At 42.8% G+C, this 23883-nt stretch overlaps 1 protein-coding gene across 6 annotated transcripts in view; it reads left to right on the top strand.

Moving 5' to 3' along the window:
• The window catches only part of GNG7 (G protein subunit gamma 7), a 369218-nt gene that overhangs the window by 331960 nt on the left and 13375 nt on the right, over window positions 1–23883 (top strand). For all 6 annotated transcript variants that reach the window (XM_021009004.2, XM_021009000.2, XM_021008999.2 and 3 more), the window contains one exon: window positions 18805–18923. In XM_021009004.2, the coding sequence (XP_020864663.1) occupies window positions 18843–18923 (81 nt within the window). In that variant the 5' untranslated portion in view covers window positions 18805–18842. The remainder of the gene's footprint in view (window positions 1–18804; window positions 18924–23883) is intronic.

The raw sequence follows: 23883 nt of genomic DNA on the forward strand, positions 1-23883 counted from the left end.
TTAGGTCTGACTGTATTTGTGTGAAAAGTGTTTTGTAATTGTGTTCATAGAGTTCCTGGGTTTGTTTCGGAATGTAGACTCCTAAATATTTTATAATGTCTACAGTAAGTTTAAATGGGATTTCTCTTTCTATCTCTTGCTGTTGAGCTTTGTTGGTAATATATAGAAATGCTGATGATTTATGTGGATTTATTTTATAGCCCGCAACTTTGCTAAAGTTGTTTATTATTTCAAGTAGTTTTTTACTTGATTCTCTAGGATTCTGTAAGTATATCATCTTATCATCTGCAAAGAGTGATAGCCTTGTTTCTTCTTTGCCTATTCTAATACCTTCAATTTCTTTTTCTTCTCTTATTGCTAAAGTTAACATTTCCAGTACCATATTGAACAACAGTGGTGATAATGGACATCCTTGTTTCACCCCCGATCTTATTGGAAATGCTTCTAGCTTGTCCCCATTACATATGATGCTTGCTGAAGGTTTTAGGTAGATACTACTTATTATTTTAAGGAAAACTCCTTTTATTCCTGTGCTCTCTAGTGTTTTTAATAGGAATGGGTGTTGTATTTTGCCAAAAGTTTTTTCTGCATCTATTGAGATGATCATGTGGTTTCTGTTAGTTTTGTTGTTGATGTGATCAATTATGCTGATAGTTTTCCTAATATTGAACCAGCCCTGCATTCCTAGTATAAATCCTACCTGGTCATAGTGTATTATTCTTGTGATAAGTTGCTGTAATCTATTTGCTAATATTTTATTTAAAATTTTTGCATCTGTATTCATTAGGGAAATTGGTCTATAATTTTGTTTCTCTGTTTTGACTTTTCCCAGTTTAGGTATCAGCACCATATTTGTAGCATAAAAAGAATTTGGTAAGACTCCTTCTTTGCCTGTTTTCCCAAATAGTCTATATCATATTGGAATTAATTGTTCTTTGAATGTTTTGATAGAATTCGCTTGTAAATCCATCTGGCCCTGGAGATTTTTTCCTAGGGAGTTCATCAATGGCTTGTTCAATTTCTTTTTCTGAGATGGGGTTACTTAAAATATTTTACTTCCTCTTCTATTAATCTGGACAATTTATATTTTTTATAAATATTCATCCATTTCTCTAAGATTGTCAAATTTATTAGCATACAGTTGGGCAAAATAGTTCCTAATTATTGTTTTAATTTCCTCTTCCTTGGTGGTGGGTTCACCCTTTTCATTTTTGATACTGGTAATTTGGTTTTCTTCTTTCTTTTTTTTAATTAAATTAGCCAAAGGTTTGTCTGTTTTATTGGGGGTTTTTTTCCATAAAACCAGCTCTTAGTTTTATTTATTAGTTCAATAGTTTTCTTAATTTCAATTTTATTAATCTCTCCTTTGGTTGTCAGTATTTCTAATTTGATATTTAATTGAGGTGGGGTTTTCTTAGGGCCCATACCTCATTACCACCACTACTACTACTACTACTACTACTACTACTTCTACACTACTGCTACTGCTACTACTACTACACTACCACTACTCACTACTACAACTCCTTCTCCTCCTCCTACTACTACTACTGGAGGGATCACGTGGCACTGCAGGCTTCCCTCAGGGAATAGAAGTCCTCTCTCTACTTGATCTCCTACCTTGGGTTCTGTTGACTCTGCCTCTTCCAGGCCTAATCCTTCTTTTTCTCCAACATGCCTTTAAAGGCTAAGCTGAGTTGTAGAAATTGACTATAAATCCATCAGTCATCTCCACTGTGGACTAAACTAGAAAAGGAATCTCCTACCTTGTTAAGAAGATTTTGTTGTTGGCAAAACCAAACCTAGTTGGGCACCTGACACCTTGTATGGAGAGAAGCCATCAATGCAAATGCGTCCAGACCTGTGACAGTACCTGGGTAGGATCACTGCATACATGAATGTACTTCATGCTTCAACTCAATTAAGGTTTTTTTTTGAACCCCAGTTTCTTCATATGTAAAATAGGGATAGCAATACATATACCACCTGCTACACTAGAGCTTTTATAAAGAAATTGCTTCATAAAACTTAAAGCGTTATAGAAAAGGGAGTGGTTATCCATTCAAATCCACAAGCATTTTATCAGCCCCAGCTGTGTGCAAGGCCTGTGTCCTCCCTGTGTGGGGATACAGAGGTACGAAGACAAATGCTGGAGTTCTACCCTCAAGAGCTACTTTTCCAACTTAACTACAAAGTAGAAGGTGATAGGGGCATAGAAGTCCAGACAAAGTGTTTTGCTTTGTTTTTAATTCCAGGAGAGAAGGATCTCTAGGAACTCTAGGTTAGGGAGATCATGGAGACTTCACAGATGAGAAAGCATCTGGGTTGGGCAAGTCAGTCTCTAGGGCCCAAGCAACGACCCAGGACTGTTAAATTGCAGAATACTTGGAGCTCTGTTTGGTTTTTTTCTCTATACACTTTCTCATTGGGTGACCTCATAGCTCCCATGGTTTTAATTATCATCCCTATTCAGATGACTCCAAAATCTGTTTATCTATCCTTCACCTCTCTCATGAGTCCCAGTCATGCATTTCCCACTGACTTCCTCCCCACAGCTTCTTTCAAGTCTCAGCTAAAATCCTACCTTCTATAGGAAGCCTTTCCTAATCTCTTTTAATTCTAGTGCTCTCTGTTATTTACTATTTATCCTACATGAAGCTTGTTAGTATGGAGTTGGGGCAGGGACTGTCTTTTGCCTTTCTTTGTATTGATAGCACTTATCACTGTATCTGGCAAACAGTAGGTGATTAATAAATGTTTGTTGATGAATTGACGATTTCAGACTGAATACCTATAGACAATTCAAACTCCACAGCTCCCACACAGAACTAATTGGGCTTTTTTTCTCCTAAACCTAGTCTCTTCCAAATCTCTCCATTCTCCCTCCCAAACCTATCATTTCCTCAGTACTCTTGTAGGCCATTACCCCATTCTGTCCTCCATTTCCACCCTCCCCAATCTCAGCCAGATCAACAAATTCAGCACAACTCTGTCTTTGCCTCTTAAATCCTCTTCCTCCAATTGCAAGTCATGGTCTTCTTCAAGAACGAAAGACAAACACAACCTGTGAGTAGTCTGAGCTGCCTGAATGAGGACCCAGCTGGCCAGTTGGATAACTCAGCTTGTCCCCTCCCCTTCCCTTTCCTCCTTCCCTCCCTTCCTTTTCCCTCCTGGTGTTCTGCCCAAAGGAAGGTAAGTTTTGATGGCCAAAAGATGCGTTGTTAACTTGGGGTTTATTGCCTAGATCTCTCTCTCAAGGACCAAGCGTTAAACCCAATTCACTCTGGAGCTCATAGATTGGACGATAGCTCTGTGCCCAAGCACTACTTAATGGTTGTTTTTTGGGCCCTCCGGGCTCAGAGTGAATGTAGATAGTAACTGTTTCTCTTTTGGCCAGCAACCCTGAGGGGCTTTCCCTTCCAATTTGATTTTTTTGTTTTTTGTTTTTTATTAAAGTGACTCTCCCTTGACTCACTTCTTTTTTAATTTTTTTTAAAATTTTTAACATGTGTTTTTAAAACTTTGGGTTATAAATTTTCTCCCTTCCTCCCTCCCCACCCCACCCTCTTTGAAAAGGCAAGTATCTCAATACAGGCTATAGATATGTAGTCATGTAAAACACTTCCATAGTAGCCTTGACTCACTTCTTAAAGAAGCCTATTTACTGAATGGGTGTTACCGCACTCAGAATGAGAACCTGAGAAGACCTTAGCTTAAAAGGGCCAGGGTCTCCCTTTGCATCCTGGGCCATCTCCAGTCATCCTGATGAATATCTGGCCATGGACCCAGATGGCTCTGGAGGAGAAAGTGAGGCTGGTGACTTGGCACAGCCCTGCCTCACTCAAAACGAAGTCAGTTGTAAGTCTTGTCATCATCTCCCTGATGTCATGGTTTTCCTCGAGAATGAAGGACAAACACAACAGCTTACTAACTTGTGACGTTGTGCAAAGTAGTTAATCTTCAGCCTCAATTTCCTCATCTATAGTAACAGCGCCTACCCCATAGAATTGATATAATAATAATAATAGCTAGCATTTATATAGCAGCTACTAATGTGCCAGGCGCTGTGCCAAGTGTTTTACAAATGTTATCTCATTTTATCCTCAAACAACCCTGAGAGATAGGTGCTATAATTATTCCCATTTTGCAGTTGAGGACACAGAGGCAGACAGAGGCTAAGTGACTTGCCCAGGGTCACACAGCTAGGAAGTATCTGAGGCCATATTTGGACTCAGGTCTTCCTGACTCCAGGCCCTGCACTTTAACCACTAGGCCACCTCGCTGTCTGATCACATGAGATAACTTATGTAAAGTACTTTGCAAACCATGAAGCTTTCTATAAATACTATTATTATTAGTCTCTGAGCTCCAATCCTGAATCTCCAATTGCCTATGTTTCAAAGTAGATGTCTTGTAGACATCTGAGCTCATTATCTTTCACTTCAAACCTCCCTATTTCTCTCAAGAGTATTACTATCTCTCAGTCACCCCAGGTTCACAACTTTGGTATTCTCCTTGACTCCTCATTCTGCCTCGTCTCACAGATATCAAATCAGTTGCCAAATCCTGTCATTGCTACCTCCACAACAGTCTGACCCCCTTCTCTCCACTCACTGCCCACCACCCTACTTCAAGCCCTCATCACCTCTTGCCAAGACTGTTGCAGTCCTCATTGATCTCCAGTCTTTGGGTCTTTCCCTTCTCTAATCCATCCTACTGTAGACACAGCTGCCAAAGTGATTTTCCTGAAGTTCAAATCTGACCACATCATTCTCTACTCAATAAGCTCTGATAGTACCCTGTTTCCTCTATGATCAAAACATATGCTCTTCTGTTTGGTCAGTCAAGTAAGTTAATAAACATTTGGTGCCTACTTTGTGCCAGTGACTGCTGAGCACTCAGCACACAAATATGAAAAAAAAAATAGTGCCTGCCCTCAAGGAGTGTACAACTTAATCGGGGAAGACAACACTAGAGGAAGCTGAAAAGAGAAAGGAGCAGGGAAGGTACTTGGGGGGCACAGTGGAAAAGTCAAAGAAGCCCCAAAATTTGTGCAATCAGGCCAGAAGTAGAGATGTTCTAAGCTTTCTCTCCTTAAATTGAGGTTTTGGAGTTCATGTCTCTACTCTCCATGAGATGGAATACAAGGCTCATGGGATCTTAAAGATGATGACATTTTCCCAATAATGAGCTTGGCTTTTAAAGCACTTTACAATCTGATCCCAAGCTACCTTTCCAGCCTTCTACCACCCTCCATAAAGTCTAGAATCCATCCAAATAAGTCTTTTAACTGTTGCACGTGGACTGTTATGATAAGGCTCAAAAGAGATGATGGATATAAAGCACTTTGCAAACCCTATGTGAATGCCAGTTGTTTTATTGTTATTGTTGTCATCATTATCTACATTATTATTATCCTATAGTCACCAGGCCTCCAGTCTAGTGATGCCTTCATTCCCTGACCCTCCTACTAGCCTGCTGAGCTTAAGCAATGTTTCTTATAGATTAACATGGGATGTGCTGGTAAATGTTTAACAACCGGGCTCTCTCAGCTGGGGTGGGGTTGGGGGTAGGACGTATGCGTAGGTACTTTTCAACTTTAATCTACATTCTTAACAGTTTCTTATTCTAGACAATCAACAAAACAAATCAAGGGCTATTTTCTAGCCATACTCACTGAAAGTTTTTTCACTCGGCTCTGGCAAGCTGCTTACAACTGGTCCAGCACACCTCTTCTCACATATATGGCGCCATATCCTATTTCCACATCTTTTCGCCAGATCTCCCCCGTGCCTGGAATGGATTAGGCCCTCATCTCTGCCTCTTAGATTCTTGTTTCCTTCAAAACTGCCCATGGATCCCTCCCGATTATCAATGCCTTCCCCTCCAAAAATTTACCTTCTGCTTATTATGTATATAGGTACTTCTTTCTATGTTATATGTTATCTCCCTGCATAGAATATAAGCTACTAGAAGGCAGGAACTGTTTGAATTTTGTCTTTGTATCCCCAGTGCCCAGCACAGTTCCTGCTTGCCACAGAGTTGTCACTTATAGATGCTTATTGCTTGTTCTTCATTGGTAGTGCAGATTTCTGTATCAGGAGCTCCTTAGATCTATGAATCATATGTCTGAAGGTAATATCTCTTTGTCTCAGTACAAAGATTGGAGGTTTCTGGACACCAGGCTGTGTTGATTTGCTGTTCTGCCACCTGTTTTTTCTGTAGTCTCTGACCTAATTGTATTAGTTCTTTCCAATCATAAGGTGCCTGATTTTTGATATTGTGACCTTTTGGTTTGCATAAACAAAAGGAGATAGTTTTTCTGATGATCTCTACCTGTAACAACTATATTTCAAAGGATGTAGGTCACCGCGGCTTGTGCAGCCAGTTGTCATTTCACCTAAATTCTACCATGTTACCATGTGTCTCATTGAGCATAGAAGGCAAAATGATACAGTCTTATAGGGACACTTGTGGAACTTCAGCCTGAAAAAGATGGTAGGCACATCACTTCACCTGTGAGCCCCAGTTTCTTTAGCTGCAAAATAAGGAGGCTAAGCTAGAGAGTCTCCACTCACATCACTATCTCCCGAGCCAGAATACAGCCAGTCAGGAAAGGCCTGGCTCACCAGTGCCTTTTGCATGCACCCCAGTTACGTCCATGTGCCAATCAACAAGTCGGCCTCTTCATCCCATGGTTAGCAGATAGAACCAGTTATAGAATGTCTGTACCAACTCTAGGAACAAGGTACTTCCATGACACACCATCATTCCTTTCAGGAAGCCAGCTCTCCAGCCTCTTCCACTTGGAGGATTACATCACCCTTTACACTTACCCATTATACTTATTTCACCTTTATTGCCACATATATCCCTCCCTCCTTTGCTACCTAGTGAACCATCCCTTGTAACAATGTATAAAAAAAGAAAGAGAAAGCAAAGGAATTCAATGTGACCAACAAGATTGAACAATAGACGTTTTCTCCAGTCCTCACTAACTCAAAAAAAAAAAACCACCTCAAAAGAAGAAGTCTGTGCCTTAGGCGGAACAATTATGACTGTTTCCAGGAGAAACAAGAAGCCTAACAAGGTAACAAACAGCCTTATGAACTAACAGTGTAGAGTGCTCATCCTTAACACCCTCACTCGGTGTCCCTCCACCACCAGCTTCCATTTTCTGGTAAAGTGCACAAACCCATAGGCTTGTGTTTTTAAACTCAAGAGATTACCCTCCTACAGCAGTCACTACTGCTGTTTTCTAACCCTGACCTTCCTCCAACACCTTGTTACGACAAGCAACAGACCTCAACCGATTAGAAATACAAATATACTGAAATCAAAGGTAATCTGGAAGAAGAGAAGCAAAAAGCAATAACGTTAAAAGAACATAGGATCTCCATATACATAGGACACATTGATCCTGACAAGAGACTGCGTAGAAACAACCTAGGCCTTCCAGAAGAACATGACAAGTCAAAAATTTCCAACATTATAATGCAAAAAGAAAGAAAGGAAAAGAAAATTTCCCAAAACTTCTAAATACAGGAAACAAGGCACCAAATGAAATAATCCATATATGCCTCCAGAAATAGAGTTCAACAAACCTAATCAATAAATCAATAGTGTCTGACAGTTATATGCAATCAGAACACGTTATTTAAGGATGGGTAATGAATAAGTAGAAAACAAAATAGTGGTCAGCAAAAGTATGAAAAGGTAGCCACAAAAGCTAAATTAATTTTGAGTAACATTAAAAAAGGAATAGTGTCCAGGACTAAGGAAGTCCTGGTCCCAACACATCTAGAGTATCGTATTCAATTCTTTGTGCCCCGGTTTAGGAAAGAAATGGATAACTTGAAGAGTAGCCAGAGGACAGTCAAGATGGTGAAGGACTTTAGGTTCACACCATAGGAAAATCACAGCGTGGCCCAGTGGAGAGATCATTGGATTTGGAATCAGGAAGCCTTAGGTTCAAATGCAACCTCAAACATTCACCTCTTAACTCCAGTTTTCTCATCTGTAACATGGGGATAATAATAGCACTCACCAGGCAGAAAGACATAACATTTTCAAACATGGACAATAAGTGGATTTGTGTGTGTGTGTGTGTGTGTGAGAGAGAGAGAGAGACAGAGACAGAGAGAGAGACAGAGACAGAGAAGTGGAGAGAGAAACAGAGAAAGAGAGAGATTTCAAACATACTTTGAATGAAATGGCTGCCAAGGCCTTTTGTAGCTTTGAAATTCTTTGAAGAACAAGTCACACAAGACTAACTCCATTCATTTTCTTTAGAGAAGCAATCAAAAATTTCTTAAAGCGCTTACTGTATGCCAGCTACTGTGCAAAGCCCCGAGGCAAAAAAAGGCAAAAACAGTCCCTACCCTCAAGAAGCTCATAATTTAATAGGGAAAACAACATGCAAAAAATTGTGCAAATAAATACACACACGTACATGTAATATATACACACACATGTATACATACATACAGTATACATGGAAAGTAATCTCAGAAGGAAGGTACTAGCAGTAAGGTAGACTGGGAAGGGCCTCCTGTAGAAGGTGGATTTGTAGCTGGATCCTGAAGGAAGTCAGGGAAGCCAGGAGGCAGAGGGGAGGAGGGAGAGCATTCCAGGCATGGGGGACAGCAGGTATGAAGGCAAGGAGGATTGTGTCCAAGAAACAGCAAGGAGGCCAATGTCCCTAGAACATAGAGTAGGTGGAGGGGAGTAAAGTATAAGAAGACTAAAAAGATAAGAGGGGACCAAGTTATAAAGGGCTTTAAATGCCAAACAAAAGGTTTTACATTGAAACTTAATAGCAGTGGGAAGCCACTGGAATTTATTGAGTAAGGGCATGGCATAGTCATAGCTACATTTTAGGAAAATTACTTGTGACAGCTAAGTGGAAGATGGATTGGATTGAGGAGAGATTGAAGGCAGGACAACCAGTTCAAAAGACATTGCTAAAGTTCTAAAGATAGATGGCTATGTGAGTGAAGAGAATATGTATATATATGTATTTGTATTTATACACATATCTGTATGCATATATATACACACACACACACACACACACACACACACACACATATATATATATATACAATCTAGTAAAGATAGAAATGACAAGGCTGAAAATAGGTTGAATATGTAGGGTGAGTTTGAGTGAGGAGTTGAGAATGACACTGAGGTTGCCAGCCTGGATGACCATGAGGATGATGGTGCCTTAAACAGTAAGACATAAGTTCCAAAGACAGGAGGGTTTGGAGAAAAAGATAAATGAATTCTGTTTTGAACATGTTGAGTTTGAGATGTCCTTAAAAGGCAGTTGGTGATTCAGAGATTGGAGCTCAGGAGAGAGGTTAGGGCTGGACATACAAATTGGAAAATTATGTGCATCTAGATGATAATTTAACCCATGGAAGCTGATGAGGTCGCCAGGTGAGATAGTATAGAGGGACAAAAGAAGAGAGCCCAGGATGGGATGACTTGATTGGTAGAACAAGGGAATGCCATAAGTTTTTTACCTAGATTTTAACAAAGCATTTCACAGGGTCTCTTATATCATCTTTGTAGACATGGTATAGCGATCTAGACCAAGCAATAGTATAGTTAAGTGGATTGATAACTACTTAGATGACCTGACCCAAAAAAAGTAGTTATTAATTGTTTCACGTCAGCCTGGAAGGAAGTCTCTGTCAGAATGCCTTGGGTATCTACCCTTGTCCCTGTGCTGTTTAACATTTTTAACAATGACTTGGATGAATAATAATATTAATAATAATTAGCATTTATGTAGCTCTCTAAGATTTGCAAGGCACTTTACAAATAGTATCTCATTTGACCCTTGTAATTACTAGGGTAAGTAGGTGCTATTATTATGCCCATTTTACAGATGAGGAAACTGGGTCAGGGCAAAGGAGAAAGGATTTGCCCAGGCTCTTACAGCTTGTCAGTGAGTCCAGATTTGAAGTTAGGTCTTCATGACTCCAGATCCGGCATTCTGTGCACTGCACAATCAGCTGCCCTGTAAGTGCATAGGGAAAAGCATCAGTGACCTGCTTATCGAATTGGTAGATGACACAAAACTAGAAAGTCCAGCTAACACATTAGAGGACAGAGCCAGGATCTAAAAAGATCTCAACAGGCTAGAATATTGAACCAAATCTAATTAAAGGAAGTTCAGGAAACCTAAGTGGAAAGTCTTGGCTTCAGTAACTCTTCACAGCACCTGTTTTGCAGGCCCTTCATCTTCATAATTTCATTCATGAATTTTTTTTTCTCTTGGGAGGGGTAGCTTCCTAGTGGGAGTCAAGAGAACTGGGTTTAGGTCTAGGCTCTGGCACTTATTGGGTACACGGCTGAGCCCCATAACCCAGGTCTTACCCCATTCAGTGAACAGGCCACTTCTTAAGCCTTTGTTTCTTCATCTGTAAAATAGGTTAAATCCTTCTTGTACTCCCTAACTCACAGGAGCCCATATAAAAATCCATCCCAGAGTGGGAGAACCCACTAGAATTCTCCTGGCTTTCGGGCACCCAGTGTCACCACCATTCCCCAAGAAGGTATCAGAGGAAGACTTTAGTGAAGGACGCTGTAAAAGTACTAGTGAAATGTGAACCAGTTTGGAACAATCAAAAGTCACAGGATTATTAGTATCTAGAGCTAGAAGGGCCCTTAGAGTACATCTGATTCAGCAACTTCTTTTTAGGGATGGAGAAACTGAGGCCCAGAGTAGGGGAAAGACCTACCCATGAGCGCCCAAGTAGCAGAGTCAGAATTCAGACCTAAATCCTCTGCCTCCAAATCCAGGGCGCATTCCATTGTACCACAGTTCTAGCTCTCACTGAGGGGGCTAACCTTGAACTTAGCGCTGCATTAATTAACCTTGTTTGGGGGCTAACCTCAATCTCTATCACACACAGTTCTTCAGGAGATGTCAGTTGGCTTTTGCAGATGGGCAACCCTGCCCTGCAAACAGAAAGTTATAAAACTTCATCCAAGGACTCCATGCTGCTATTTGATGGCATTTTTTTTTCTTTCCCTTCCCCTCATCCCCCTCCTCTCCTCTGACCAGGGTGAACAATGTAGCTCACCCGCCTGCTGGGCCTCTCTCTTTGTCAAAAACAAAACAAAACAAAAAAATTAGTCAGTTCTTCCTGGGCTGTGCTTATTTGGAAAATATGCCCTCTTCCCCTGGACATCTGTGGGCTGGCTTAGGCCTATCATTTGGGTGCCATATGCATCCTGTAGAAAGTTCTCTGGGTGGTGTCTTAGAAGGAATTTGCTCCTCTGGATGACTCATTCCATTTTCCTTTGTCCCCCGCATTAGTTTAACCCTTCCTGGGGAGGGAAGGGGAGAGGTTTTTTAGTTCTCCTGCTGCCTTTGAGGGCTGTTCATGTCGACACAGCCAAGGTGAAAGTCCCTAACATTTTGGCAACACCTTCACCTGCACCTTACCATCCTCCTCCTTTCTGTAGATGAATTATTATATAGGGGTTTAAGCCTTTAACCAGTCTGTGAGATCCTGCAGGATCTAAAAAGATTTCAGGAGGCTAGAATATTAGACCAAAGCTAATCAAAGAAAGTTCAGCAGAGCTAAATGTGAAGTCCTAGCACCTGGACTTTACTAGATCAATGTTGCCTTAGAACCTGCCCAGGAATAATGATACCAGAAGCAAAAAAGGATGCTAGAGTGTCAGAGCTGGAAGAGAATTGAGAGCATATTTTGGAAGCCAACATTTTACAAAGCACTTTAAGGTTCTCAAAGCACTCCACATACATCGTAGGTACTGCAGGTATTCTGATCCTTTTTTTATAGATAACAAAATTGAGACATAGGGTTAATTGATTTGCCCGTGGTCACAGCGAGTGAGTATCAGGGGTGGGGTCCAAACCCAGGTCTTGCCTTCCCCTAATTTGAGTGCTCTTTCCACAGGACCAGGCTTGCTAACAAATACCCAAGCTAAAGGACCCTTAGAGCATAGAATGGCAAAACTGGTAAAAATTCTAAAAACTGTCTAGTCCATGGATTCTTAACCTTTTCTTGTATCATGGACCCCTTTGGCAGACTGGTGAACCCCATGGACAGACCCTTTCTCAGAATAGTGGTTTTTAGGATTAAAAAGGAAGCCAATTATTTTGAAATAAAGATATACTTTTTTTCCCATCCAAGTTCATAGACCCTCGGAAATCTGTCCATGCACTCCAGGTTAAGAACTCCTGATGTAGTCCAACCCCTGCATTTTGCAGATAAGGAAACTAATACTCAGAGAGGGGAAGTGGCTCGACTGTGATCATACAGCAACTTATTGGAAGAGCCAAGACTAGAAGCCGGGTCTCCTGATCTCATGTTGCCTTGAGATGTGTTGGAGATCATGGAGAAGCTGTTGTAGGGAAGTTTGCTAAGACCTGTCCTAACCTTTCCAAAAAACGATGAGTATCGATGTGTCTATATTTAGACCACCTTAGTAATGTAGGGATTTTAAAGTAGGATGAAGAGACTCTCTTCCTTGAATTTGTTATCTTCATGCCTTTTTTTAAAAAAAAGACTCCACACTTAGAATTCTGCAGAGAGTTTACAGATTGCATGCAAAACTTTCTCTGAAAAGTAGAGCATCTTCTACCAGAGCTGAGCGCAGTAGTTATGAAGAGTCCTGGTGACCTGAATGACCTGGCATCAGGGAGATAACTTGAGTTCAAATTTGACCTCAGACACCTACTAGCTCTGTGACCTTGGGCAAGTCACTTAACTTCTGACTCAGTTTCTTCATCTGTAACCTCTCTCAGAGTTGTTTTGAGGATAAAATAAGATAATACTAATCCAGGTTCTAGTGCATTTTAAGCTATTAAAGCTTAAAACCGTGTATTTGTATAACACTTTACACATCTTAAAGCGCTATATAAGTGTCAGCTTTTATTCTTATGTCCCAGGTCTACTACTCTGTATAATTTTGGACACGTCATTCCCCATCCCCACTTCTCAGTTTGACTGTCACAATTATCGGGTCCTTCTAGACCTAAGATTCCTGGGTTCTATTTTAGCTTCGAGGCATGGGTTGGGAGAGAGAAACAAAATTTTCAAAATGTGCCTTTAATCCACCATGGCTTGGACTTACCAATTTGGTTATCATTTACCTACCTGTCAAACTGAGCTATATTTGTATGGCTTTAGATTATTCCATAAAATACTACCACTCGAGACACCAGGGCATCTGAGGTATATGGCATCCTATAAAGAGTACCGAATTTGTAATTCAAAAACCTTGGTTTGAATGCTGGCTATATTGATTATCTGTGTCCTTGGGCAACTCACTTCTCTCTGGCCTTCAGTTCGCTCCCCTGTAAACATGGAGAGACATCAGACTTTAGTTGTTGTTGTTTCAGTCATATCCATCTCTTAGTGACCCTGTTTGGGGTTTTCTGGACAGAGATACTGGAGTGGTTTGCCATTTCCTTCTCTGGCCCATTTTACAGATGAGGAAACTGGAGCAAACAGGGTTAAGTGACTTGTCCAGGATCACATAGCTAGTAAATATCTGAGGTCAGATTGGAATTCAGAAGATGAGTCTTCCTGACCCCAGGTCCGATGCTCTGTCCACTGAGCCGACTAGCTGCCCTGACATTTGACTACCTGACCTTTACAGACCCTTCCAGCTCACAATCCTGTGATTGTTTGGAAAGTCAGCTAAGGCCCAGGCCTCCCAGCCTGAGCCACTTGGAGGCATATTGGTTGTAGATCTTTCCTGTGACCTCATCCTAGTCACCTTCATATTTTGGAATGAGTCACTTCCAGGTGATGTAACTGACATGTTGCCTAGCAGATCTCAGGATCCCATGGGGAATGTGCAGGACTGGTATCAGGGAATAAGATGTGCCACTTGGCACAGAAGAAACTGTGATAGAGGTCAACAGCAGCCTCGTGGTGGAGGTCAACAGCAGCCTCGTGGTAAGGCAGCATAAATACAGTAGAGAACAATTCTGTTTATCAAATTCACGTACATTTATTGAGGGCCTATGGTGCACAAAACCCTCCATCAAAGTCTTGCCCTGCTGCATCATCATGGCCTAGAAGGGACCCTGAATTCTCATGAGCCTTTGCAGGTCCTAGCAGTGCAGCTGAGAGATCTCTGAGAAGGCCCCGGGATGGGCCCTCGGTCTGACAGAGGCTTATCACCAAAAGCCACAATAACTCATGGAAACCATCTGCTAAGGTGTTAGAGCAGTTGTAGTCAGCATTGATTGAGTGCTTAGCACTGCATAAGACCTAATCCTTCAGCTCAGGGAACAGTGCAGGGAAAAAACAGTGCACCTGTTGTTATTCTTAGTTCAGCACTTACTGGATGTATAACCCTAGTAAAGTCAGCTCACCTCTTTGAGACTCAGCTTTCTCAACTGTAAAATGGAGATAATATTTGCGCTAACTCAGAGTTTTTGTGAAAGAAAAAAAAGTACTTTGTAAACTATAAAGTACTACAGCAGAAGGACAAATGAGACATGGACACAAATAACTCTTCTTCAGTGATATATTGGTTTGGGGGACACTTTGGGGAGATAAAGGATAAATTTGGTCTTGGGGGAGGTTATAAGCATTTACATAGCACCCACCATATGTCAGGCCTAGTGCTAAGCATTTTACAAATATTATCATCTTCCCTGGGAGGTGGATGTTGTTATAATACTCGTTTTACAATAAAGGAGACTGAGGCAGATGGAGGTTAAATGACTTGTCCAGAGTCACCTAGCTAGTAAGTTCCTAAGGCCAGATATGAACTCAGGTCTTCCTAAATCCACACCTGGCATTCTATCTACTGAGACACCTAGTTACCTCTGCGTTGATCCCTTAACTGTGTGACCTGAACCAAGTCACTTACTATCCTGCTATTTTCATTTCTCAACAGCAAAATGGGCCTAATGTTCACCTCCCAGAGATGCTGTGAAAATTAATTAGATCAATAAATAAAATCTTATTAAGTGTGTTGAGCAATTTTGTGCTATAAAAAAAGCTATGCGTGTTGTTGTAGGAGATTGGATTGTTAATTGAGAGTGTGTCCCTGCCCCACCCATGAAAATGTCTGTGCTAAAGACAGTCTCCAAAGCAGTAGACATTCCTGGGCCTCCCAGACTCTGGTCTCTCATAAAAGCCTTCAGAGCTCCTGGAATGAGACTAGTTCCTCTCACTGTCTGGGAAGAACCATCCCTCAGTCGTTTCGGAGTTTTAGGCAAAAATCCCCTGGTTCCATCCCCCAGAAGCATTCTACTGACTGCACCCAAGAAGGTCATCCTTCCCACAGGAAATGAAAGCTGGTGTATTCCACCTCAAGTAATGCCCATTGGCATCAGTTCAGGGAGAGCCCAGCACCTTTGCTCAACTTCCACCTGCCCTCACATGTCCCTGCTGTGGAAAGTTTGATGTAAGACCTTGGGTGAAGAAGCCTGAGTCGGCTTCACCTCGATTTGTTTAAACAAGGAGGTGGTTGTAGGATGGTTGTAATAGATGCTCAGTAGATAAACGTGATACCTTCCCATAAGAATGGGCAAAGTTCCAGTGGCTTAGAACACGCCAATCTACGTGGAGCCCTGTGGTTCCCAGGGTCTTAAAAGGAAATATACCATTGATAGTGCAAGGTGAACTTTGAACATAAATTCCCCAGTTAGTCCACAAGCATTAATTAAGCACTTACTATGGGCCAAGCATCGAGCTGAGCACCAGGGATTCAAAGATGGGCAAGTAGGGTCCCTGCTCTCAAGAAGCTCCTTTTCTAATAGGGGACAAAATATGTAAATAACTAGATACTTAAGATACATAGAAAGTAGATGGAGGGTAATCTCAGAAAGGAAAGCTTTGGCTACTGGGATGACTGAGAAAAGCCTCCTTCTAAAAGTGGTGTTTAAGCTGAGTCTGGAAGGAAGCCAGGGAAACTAAGGCAGTACAAGTACTCCAGGCATGGGAGACAGTCAGAGATGGGAGAGGGAGTGTGTGTGTGTGTGTGTGTGTGTGTGTGTGTGTGTGTGTGTGTGTGTGAACAGCAAGGAGGCTGGTGTCACTGGATCAGAGTCAAGGGAAAGAAGACCAGGAGCGGAGGGAGGGGCCAGGCTGCGAAGAGCTTTAAGTGCCAAACAGAGGATTCTCCTGGAGGGCAGGAGGAGCCACTGGACTTGATGGAGTAGGGACCTGCACATTAGCAAACTCACTTTGGCAGCTGAATGGAAGATGGATTGGAAGAGAGATCTGTGGCCAGGAAACCAATCGTGCTGGACTCCCGGCTATCATCGTTCCCTATCAGCTCCTTCATTTAGCGTTCAAAGCCCTTCATGATCTGGCCCCCTCCTGCCTTTTCAGCCTCCTTACATTTTTACTAGCTGTCCACCGCACTTAGAACACTGCCTCCTCATCTCCACCTGTTGGCTTCCTTCAAGTCCCACCTTCAATCAGACCTGAATCTACCCTCTGAGATTACTTCCTAACTATCCTATCTATAGGTTGTTTGTATGTAGTTGTTTACATGTTGTTTCCCTCATTACTTTATGAGCTCCTTGAGGATGGAGACCATCTTTTGCCTTTCTTTGTATCTCCAGTAGTTAGTGCCGTGCCTAGCAAATAGGAAGTGCTTAATAAGTGCTGATTGGCTGGCTGAACTAATTAGGTGGTGATCCCAGAGTGAGTAAGTACACAGTATAAGAAGGCCTGTGTTAATCCTTGCTAATAAATGTTGGAGGTTTTTTGACCTTTGATGACAACACGTGCAGCTGACTCTTTCCTGTTGAAAAGCAAATTTCTGAACCAGGCCCAACACTGGATCTTATACACAGGGTATCATTTTCATGCCTACCTCCCCCAGAAAAATCATCCAGAAGTCTACTTAGGGAGATATACTCATCATGAGATGAGTATATCAGGCTTTAGACTGGTTATTCAGTTGCTCGGTTATGGTGACTGAGCACAGAAGGAAGAACAGACACTCACTCTTGCCTGAGGGATGGGAGAGGGCTGGGGAGCCAAGTGGTTTCAGATGTCCCAGGACCTTCAGTTCCTACGGGGTTTTTTATGGCTGGAGGAGGCTTTGGAGGGCATTCAGTTCATCCCCCTCATTTTCAAAGGAGAAAACTGAGGCCCAAAGAAATTAAACAACTTGACCAGAGTTACACAGGGAGTAAGTGTCAGAGCTTTGGGTGCAAATCCAGCTCCTCCGATGCTGAACCCTGTGCTCTTTCCTCTACACTGCACCGGAAGAGCATGCCTCTCCTCACCACACTCCCTTTCACACCTTTCCCTTCTCCCTTCCCTCCAATACAGAAGTAGTGGCCATGCTTTGGGACCTGGGGAAACATTCCAGTCCCCTGCTCCCCAAACCGTAGGCCTGACCAGACCCCATGTTAGGTTAACATTACAGAAGAGCCAATGAGCTGAGGTTTTCCTCCAAGGCATTCTAGGTATCTTTCTTGCAGTAATTTAACTATTAATCATAAAACATTTGTTGAACACCTACTATACCTAAGGCCCTATGGTGGGAGAGAGTAATAGTTCCCATTCTTATTGCATTTTATGTTTACAGAAAGATTTCTTCACAACAATCTTAGGAAGTTAGTCATGTAAATGATATTATCTCCTTTTTTACAGACAGAGGCTCAGGGAATGTAAGTTACTTGTTCAAGGTTGCCTAAGTGTCCAATCTGGGATGTGAACACAGAGTTTCTGATTTTAAGAGCAGTGCTCTTTCTGCTACCTTAGATGCAAAGTCAAGAGACATTCTCTCTTATCCATAAGGAGTTTGCAATCTTAATTCTTAATTCAGTTTGGCAGTTATTTAGTAAATATCTATGTTCATCCTCTCCACTCACAAAATCACATTTCCTCTTATCTGGACCACTACAATAGCCTAATTGGTTTTCCTGTCTCAAGACCCTCCTCCAGCTGGCAAAATGCCTTTTCTAAAGTGCAAGTCTACCCAAACTATTCCCTCCTGCCACCTCTCCTCCCCCCCATACACACACACACACACACACACACACACACACACACACACACACACACACACACACACACACACGCATTGTTTCCGCTGTTAGAATGTAAACTCCTTGAGGTCAGGAATTGTCTCATTTTTTTCTTTTTTGTCTCCAGGGCTTGGCACAGTACCTGGCACATAGATGAACGTTTAATAAATGTTTGTTGATTGATTGGTTATGAAGCATTGTTGTCAGCAGTGCCTGGGGAAGATACATGGCTCCTCAGAGAGCTTACAGTCTATTTGGACACTTAAGACATGCACACAAAATAACCATAATACAAAATAGAACAAGTGCATAGGAGAAATAGAAAGTGTTACGCGAGGCCAAAGAAGGGAAGTCACAGAAGGCTTCCTGGAAAAGACGGCATTGACATTAGTCTTATTTTGAAGGTTAGTTTTAGGAGTCATACATATAAAAACACAGCCAGCAGTACGTAGTCATATGTGATAGACTAGACGAGGTACAAACAGTAAATGCCCTCCGAGTTGAAAGCAGGGTGGCATCCCCATGAGCTGAAGAAGTTGGCGAGGGCTTTCTGGAGGAAGTGGAACTTGAGCTGGGCTTGGAGGACTCAGCAAAATTCAGATCAGCATAGAACAAAAAGAAGGCCCAAAGTTGTTCACGGGCCAGGAGTCTGTGCTGCTGCCTGATACAGGAGAAAGTGAAGTATTCAACAAGCCCCAGCTGAATGCCTCTATTAAGTCCAGCTCGCACTGCTTTTGTGTAGAAAAAACTTAGCTGCTTAACTGAAACTCAATTCAATATGTCCTTTTGGTATTTCCCCCCAACAGCTTTCTCAAGAGTTTGGGCCTAGAGCTGATGGCAGACAATGTCAACAACTAACAACATAGCCCAGGCTCGGAAGCTGGTGGAACAACTCCGCATCGAGGCTGGAGTGGAGAGGATCAAGGTGAGCAGGGAGGGGCCTTAGACCTAAACTCTTGGGTTAGAAGGAAACAGGCCGGGACCCTGACGAGCGGAACATCAGCTCCGAGGAGCGCCCGCCTTAGACTGGGAGAAAGCTTGAGAACGGAACATGTTAGATCTGGAAGGGATGTTAGGACACAGAACACAGACTGTGGGAGCTGGCTGAGACTTCGGAACAGAGAACACAGGAGGTCCGAGCTGGAGGGATCTTAGACACCATCGAGTCACACCTCAGTGAGGATCTGGTCCAACCCCCTCATTTTACAGATGAGCAAGTGGGGTCCCAGGGAGGACTTACCCAGGGTCACAGCATCAGAGGTCATAGCTCATAAGGCATAGTCAGGATTAGAACCCAGGTCCTCTGACTGTAGTTTATAAAGGAGGATGCTGAAAATTCCCAGTTTTGGGTCTTAGGATCAGATATTTAGAACCTGGATGGACTTTCAGTCTGTGTATTTTCCAGATGAGAGAACTAGAGAAATGTGAGAGACAACCTCTCATAGTGGCCAGGGTGCTCGCTGTAGGGTCAGAAAGACTTGAGTTCAGGTTCTCTCTCAGAGACTCGCCAGCTGTGTTCATTCCCAGCTGTCAGTGATGAGGTGAGTCATCCGCTCCCTGAGCCGTAAGTCTCTCTTCTATAAGATGTAGGCAATGATAGCACTTGCCTCACAAGGCTGTTGTGAGGATTAAGTGAGATGATATGTGTAAAGTGCTTTATACGTCACCTTGAGTCAGCGTGTGGATGTCACTTACTATTATTGTTGACAATAATAATCATGTTACTCTCCCAGGATCACAAAACTAACAAGTAGCAGAACCAGAATTTGAACCCAGGCCTCCGAATCCAGTGCTCTTTTGACTCTGCTGTACTGCCTTTCCACTTACCTGAGGACACGGGCATGCCTGGTCACCTGACCAGTGGCCAGCTTCCTGAGTGACTTAGATGAAAATCCTCTTAGTCCCCCTACCACTGCAAAGCTTTTATCAAATGGCAGTACCAGAGACTGCTTCACCCTCAGCCTGCTGAGGGATAAAATCAGCCCTCTTTTCTCCCACTAGAGTAAAGTGTTTGTGCTGGAGGCATAAAATGGTATCTCCTTCACTTTCCCTTCAGTGTTCTCTCACACACCTTTAAGCTACTTAGTTCTTTGTTTTGTTTGTTTTTCTGAAAAGGACCCAGGATTTACAATCAGAGAACTCAGTTGGAGACATGCCCTTCACTGAGCCTCAGTTTCCTTACTAGATAATTATTCCTGCTTTATAATTCATCTACAAAGTAGGCATGAGTATCTGTGCCCTTTGGATTTTTCCAGAGCTGTCATGAGAAGCAAATGAGAGAATCCAGTTCACCAAATATGTGTGAAATATCTGCTGTGTGCAAGGGACTGTGTCCCCAAGATAATGAGACAATAAAACAATGTCTACTGAAGCATTTAAACTCTTTAAAGGCCACATATGATATTGTTATTCAGAACTTGCTGTGTGTTTCAACCCTGTGCTAGGTTATATAGAGGGATATGAGAAGAGGAACACACAAGGCCCCTGCTCTCTAGTGGCTCCCATTCTAGTTGGGGAGACAAAACTTACACACACATGAAATGATTAAAGATGAGTCTCAGACAGTGCATCATTAAGGGCTAAACTGTGTGTGCCATAGGAGTTCAGAGAAGGGAGAGAGCAGCATTAAGTATTTGGCCCTGGATATTATATCCAAGTCTCAAAGGATTCTTTCCCCACCACCTACCTGCCCATGCCTGGTGGATGAGTGTCTAGCCTTTGCTGCTCTTCATCCACTCTGCCTGGCCCTCAGCCAAGACCCAGTTTGCCTCCAGCTTCCACTTCTCTGACATGTCTTCTGGTTCTAAATCTTATTACCCTATTGGAAAGGCTCTTCAGGATCATCTAATCCAAGAGTTCTTAGCCTGGGGCCTATGAACTTGGTTTTTTGAAAATATTTTGATAATTTCAATTATCAATTGAATTGATTTTCTTTGTAACCCCATATATTTTATCACATGCATTTAAAAACATGATTTTCTGAGGCACCCATAGGCTTCACCAGACTCATTGCCAAAGGGGTCCAGAACACACAGAAAGGCCAAGAAACCCTGACCTAGCTCAGCCTTCTCCCCATTTTATAGATGAGTTATCTGAGGACTAGAGAGGTTAAGTAACTTGTCCAAAATGATGCCAGGTTGTAAGTCGAAGAGCCAAAACTGGATTTGGGTCTTCTGTTGCCAAACCCAATGTCCTTTCCAATACTTCTACCCTGTCTGCTGAGAAAGCACCCTCTGAGCCTGAATGCATTGCCTTAAACCCCCAAACCTTCTTGTCCTTGCATTTTTGTTTTATGGTTTTAGTCATTCATTTGCCAGGCCCTCGTTATATACCTATATTATTTGCTAGGCAGTAAGGGAGAGAAAAAGTTTAGGTAAGACCTGGTGCTTGCTTTCATGGAGATCATTGTCCAGTGAGAGAAGACACAAACATAGGAAACTATAGCACAGAACAATTTATGGTAAGTGCATCGGAAAGAGGCCCAACTGCCGTGATATCCGAAGTGGAAAATAGTTACTGTAGCCTTCAGGGAGGGATAGAAGCATCGAGGGAAGTGTCCAGAATGAGGTGGTATTTGCAATGGGCTGCAATTAAAAAGATGTATGAGACTTCAAGGGATAAAGATGGAGGAGAAGAGAGAACATTCCAGACATAGAGAACAAGCTGAACAAAGGTACAAAAGATGCATGCTGCCTTCCGGAGATGGAGCACATCGATATTGGTTGGACCAAGTGGCCTCGGAGCTCTCTCTCTCTCTCACTTCTGGAATTCTGTGATGTGGATGGTTGCCATAGCTGATGAGCTCCATCCCTGACCAAGGCAGGTAGAAGGGCTGCGGGAGCCCTGAAGTGAGGGGTTTTTAAGGAAAAAAATCACTCCTCATCAAGCATCTGAATTTTCTAAATGTGGATCTCCATGAACAACCTAACCACAACCCTGTGATCGGCCAGGCCTTGGGGCCAGCCTAAGAATGAAATGCTTTCTGGCACTGTGAGTGGCAGAAGAGAGAGAGTGGGAGAGAAAGGGGCAAGTTTTTTGTTGTGTTTTTTTTTCTTTTTGCTCTTTTCAAATCCAGCCTGAGGTTTTGGGCCCCTAAAAACAGCAACCAGACTCCAGACTCTGGGGCATTGCACCCATCTGAGAGGCTGGCTCAGCAAAGGCCTAACAAATTACAGGTCTCCCCACAGCAGACAGTCCTGAGCCTTGAAGTACAGCTAAGCAGCTATTAACTTCCAGATCACAAACTCAGCCAGGACGGGAGTAGAGGTGTGTCCCTGGTTTTTATGGAAGGAGTTTTCCTGTAAATGCTGGGGGTGTGGGGAGGTACTGAAATGCTGTAGCCACAACACGAGTCTATTTCCAGTGCCTTTAGACTATTTTTATAGTCTGGGATGGTCGACTTTTAAAATAGACCCACAAAAACCAAATTGGGTGATGGAAATCAAAGGAGATAATCCAGTGAAGAGTTGGATTAGGAACAGAGGCACAGCAGTTTTCCCTGTCTCTGGGGAGGGCCTCCAGTCTGCCCATCTCACCCTAACCCACTGGACTGACTAATCAGAGGACCCAGATTCTAGTCCCAGCTGTGCTACCAACAGGCTGTGTGGAACCCTGGGTCAATCATGTCACCTCCCTGAGTCTTAGTTTTCCTCATCTATAAACTAAGGCACTTGGATGAGATGCCTCAGAGGTCCCTTCTAGTTCTAAACTATATTTCTAGTCCAGGCTAAATACATACTCTGCAGTACAATATGTAGATATTTTGAGTCCATCCTACTGCCCCTCCTTCTATTGAATATTGTATCTGATAAAAGCCCCTTTCCAGAAGTAGAGAATCTAGGGAAATGAAATTCCATTCATAACAGCACCTTCAATTTGTGGAGAGCCTTCTACTTTGACCTAGGCCCAAAAGCATGAACTTACAAGAGGCCTATTTCAATAGGTGGCCTAGAAGATGATGGAGAGACTCATCATAGCTGTAAGCAGCGATGGCAGGTGCAGAAGGGGCGACTTAAATGACAACATCAAAGACACCCAAGACCAGAAAAAGAGAGAAGCTGGTCATGTAGTGAAAGTGAAGAGTGGTCAACCCAAGTACTGCACTGATGCCCACATGGTATCAGGAGACCTCTCCAGGGCGTCAGGCAAATCCTCTATGGAGGATTTATGGAAGGACAAGGACAAGGACCCTGTGAGATAAGACACGGAGGGGTTCGTGAATTCCCTCATGAAGGAAGATCTGCATTGATTGGCTCACAGATCTGCCCAAGTATAAGGAAAATCTTCCTGACCATTTGGAGCTGCCCCATAGTGGAATGAGCTGTCTTCAAACTCTAGACCCATAGAATGTCAGAGGACCTGAGAACTCATCACCTTCCATTTCCTCACTCTATAGAGGAGGAAAGGAGGGCCCAAAGGCATACAAATGTATTCACGGCAGACTCAGAACTAAGCCTCAGGCCTCCTGCCTTGGGAGGTGACGTCCTCTGTACAGAAGGTGCAGAAAAGGCCACATCACCCTCCGGAAGTGCTGTGGAGGCGATCCCAGCTTCCAGGGTAGGGTGAACCAGACCAGGTGACTGCTAAGGCTTCTCACTCTAGGGTTCTCATGTCTGGGAACTTCTTCCTGTCTCTCCCTCACACCCTTCCCCGCCCCCCACCTCCAACATATACAGTTGGCAGGTTCTGGATTATCTCCTTATTATAGCAGGGAAAACCAAGTATAGAGAGGAGACTGGACTTTATATACAACTAGGACTAAAATCCAGAACTTTCTGGTCACAGGCCTTAGAGTAGAGCTGGAAAAGGCCATTAAGTCCAAGCCCATCATTTCACAACTAAGGAGGCTAATCTCCTAACAGAGAAGTTCAATGACTTGCCCAAGT

Source organism: Phascolarctos cinereus, unplaced genomic scaffold, assembly GCF_003287225.1.
Source record: "Phascolarctos cinereus isolate Bilbo 61053 unplaced genomic scaffold, phaCin_HiC Scaffold_4;HRSCAF=312, whole genome shotgun sequence".
Taxonomy (NCBI): domain Eukaryota; kingdom Metazoa; phylum Chordata; class Mammalia; order Diprotodontia; family Phascolarctidae; genus Phascolarctos; species Phascolarctos cinereus.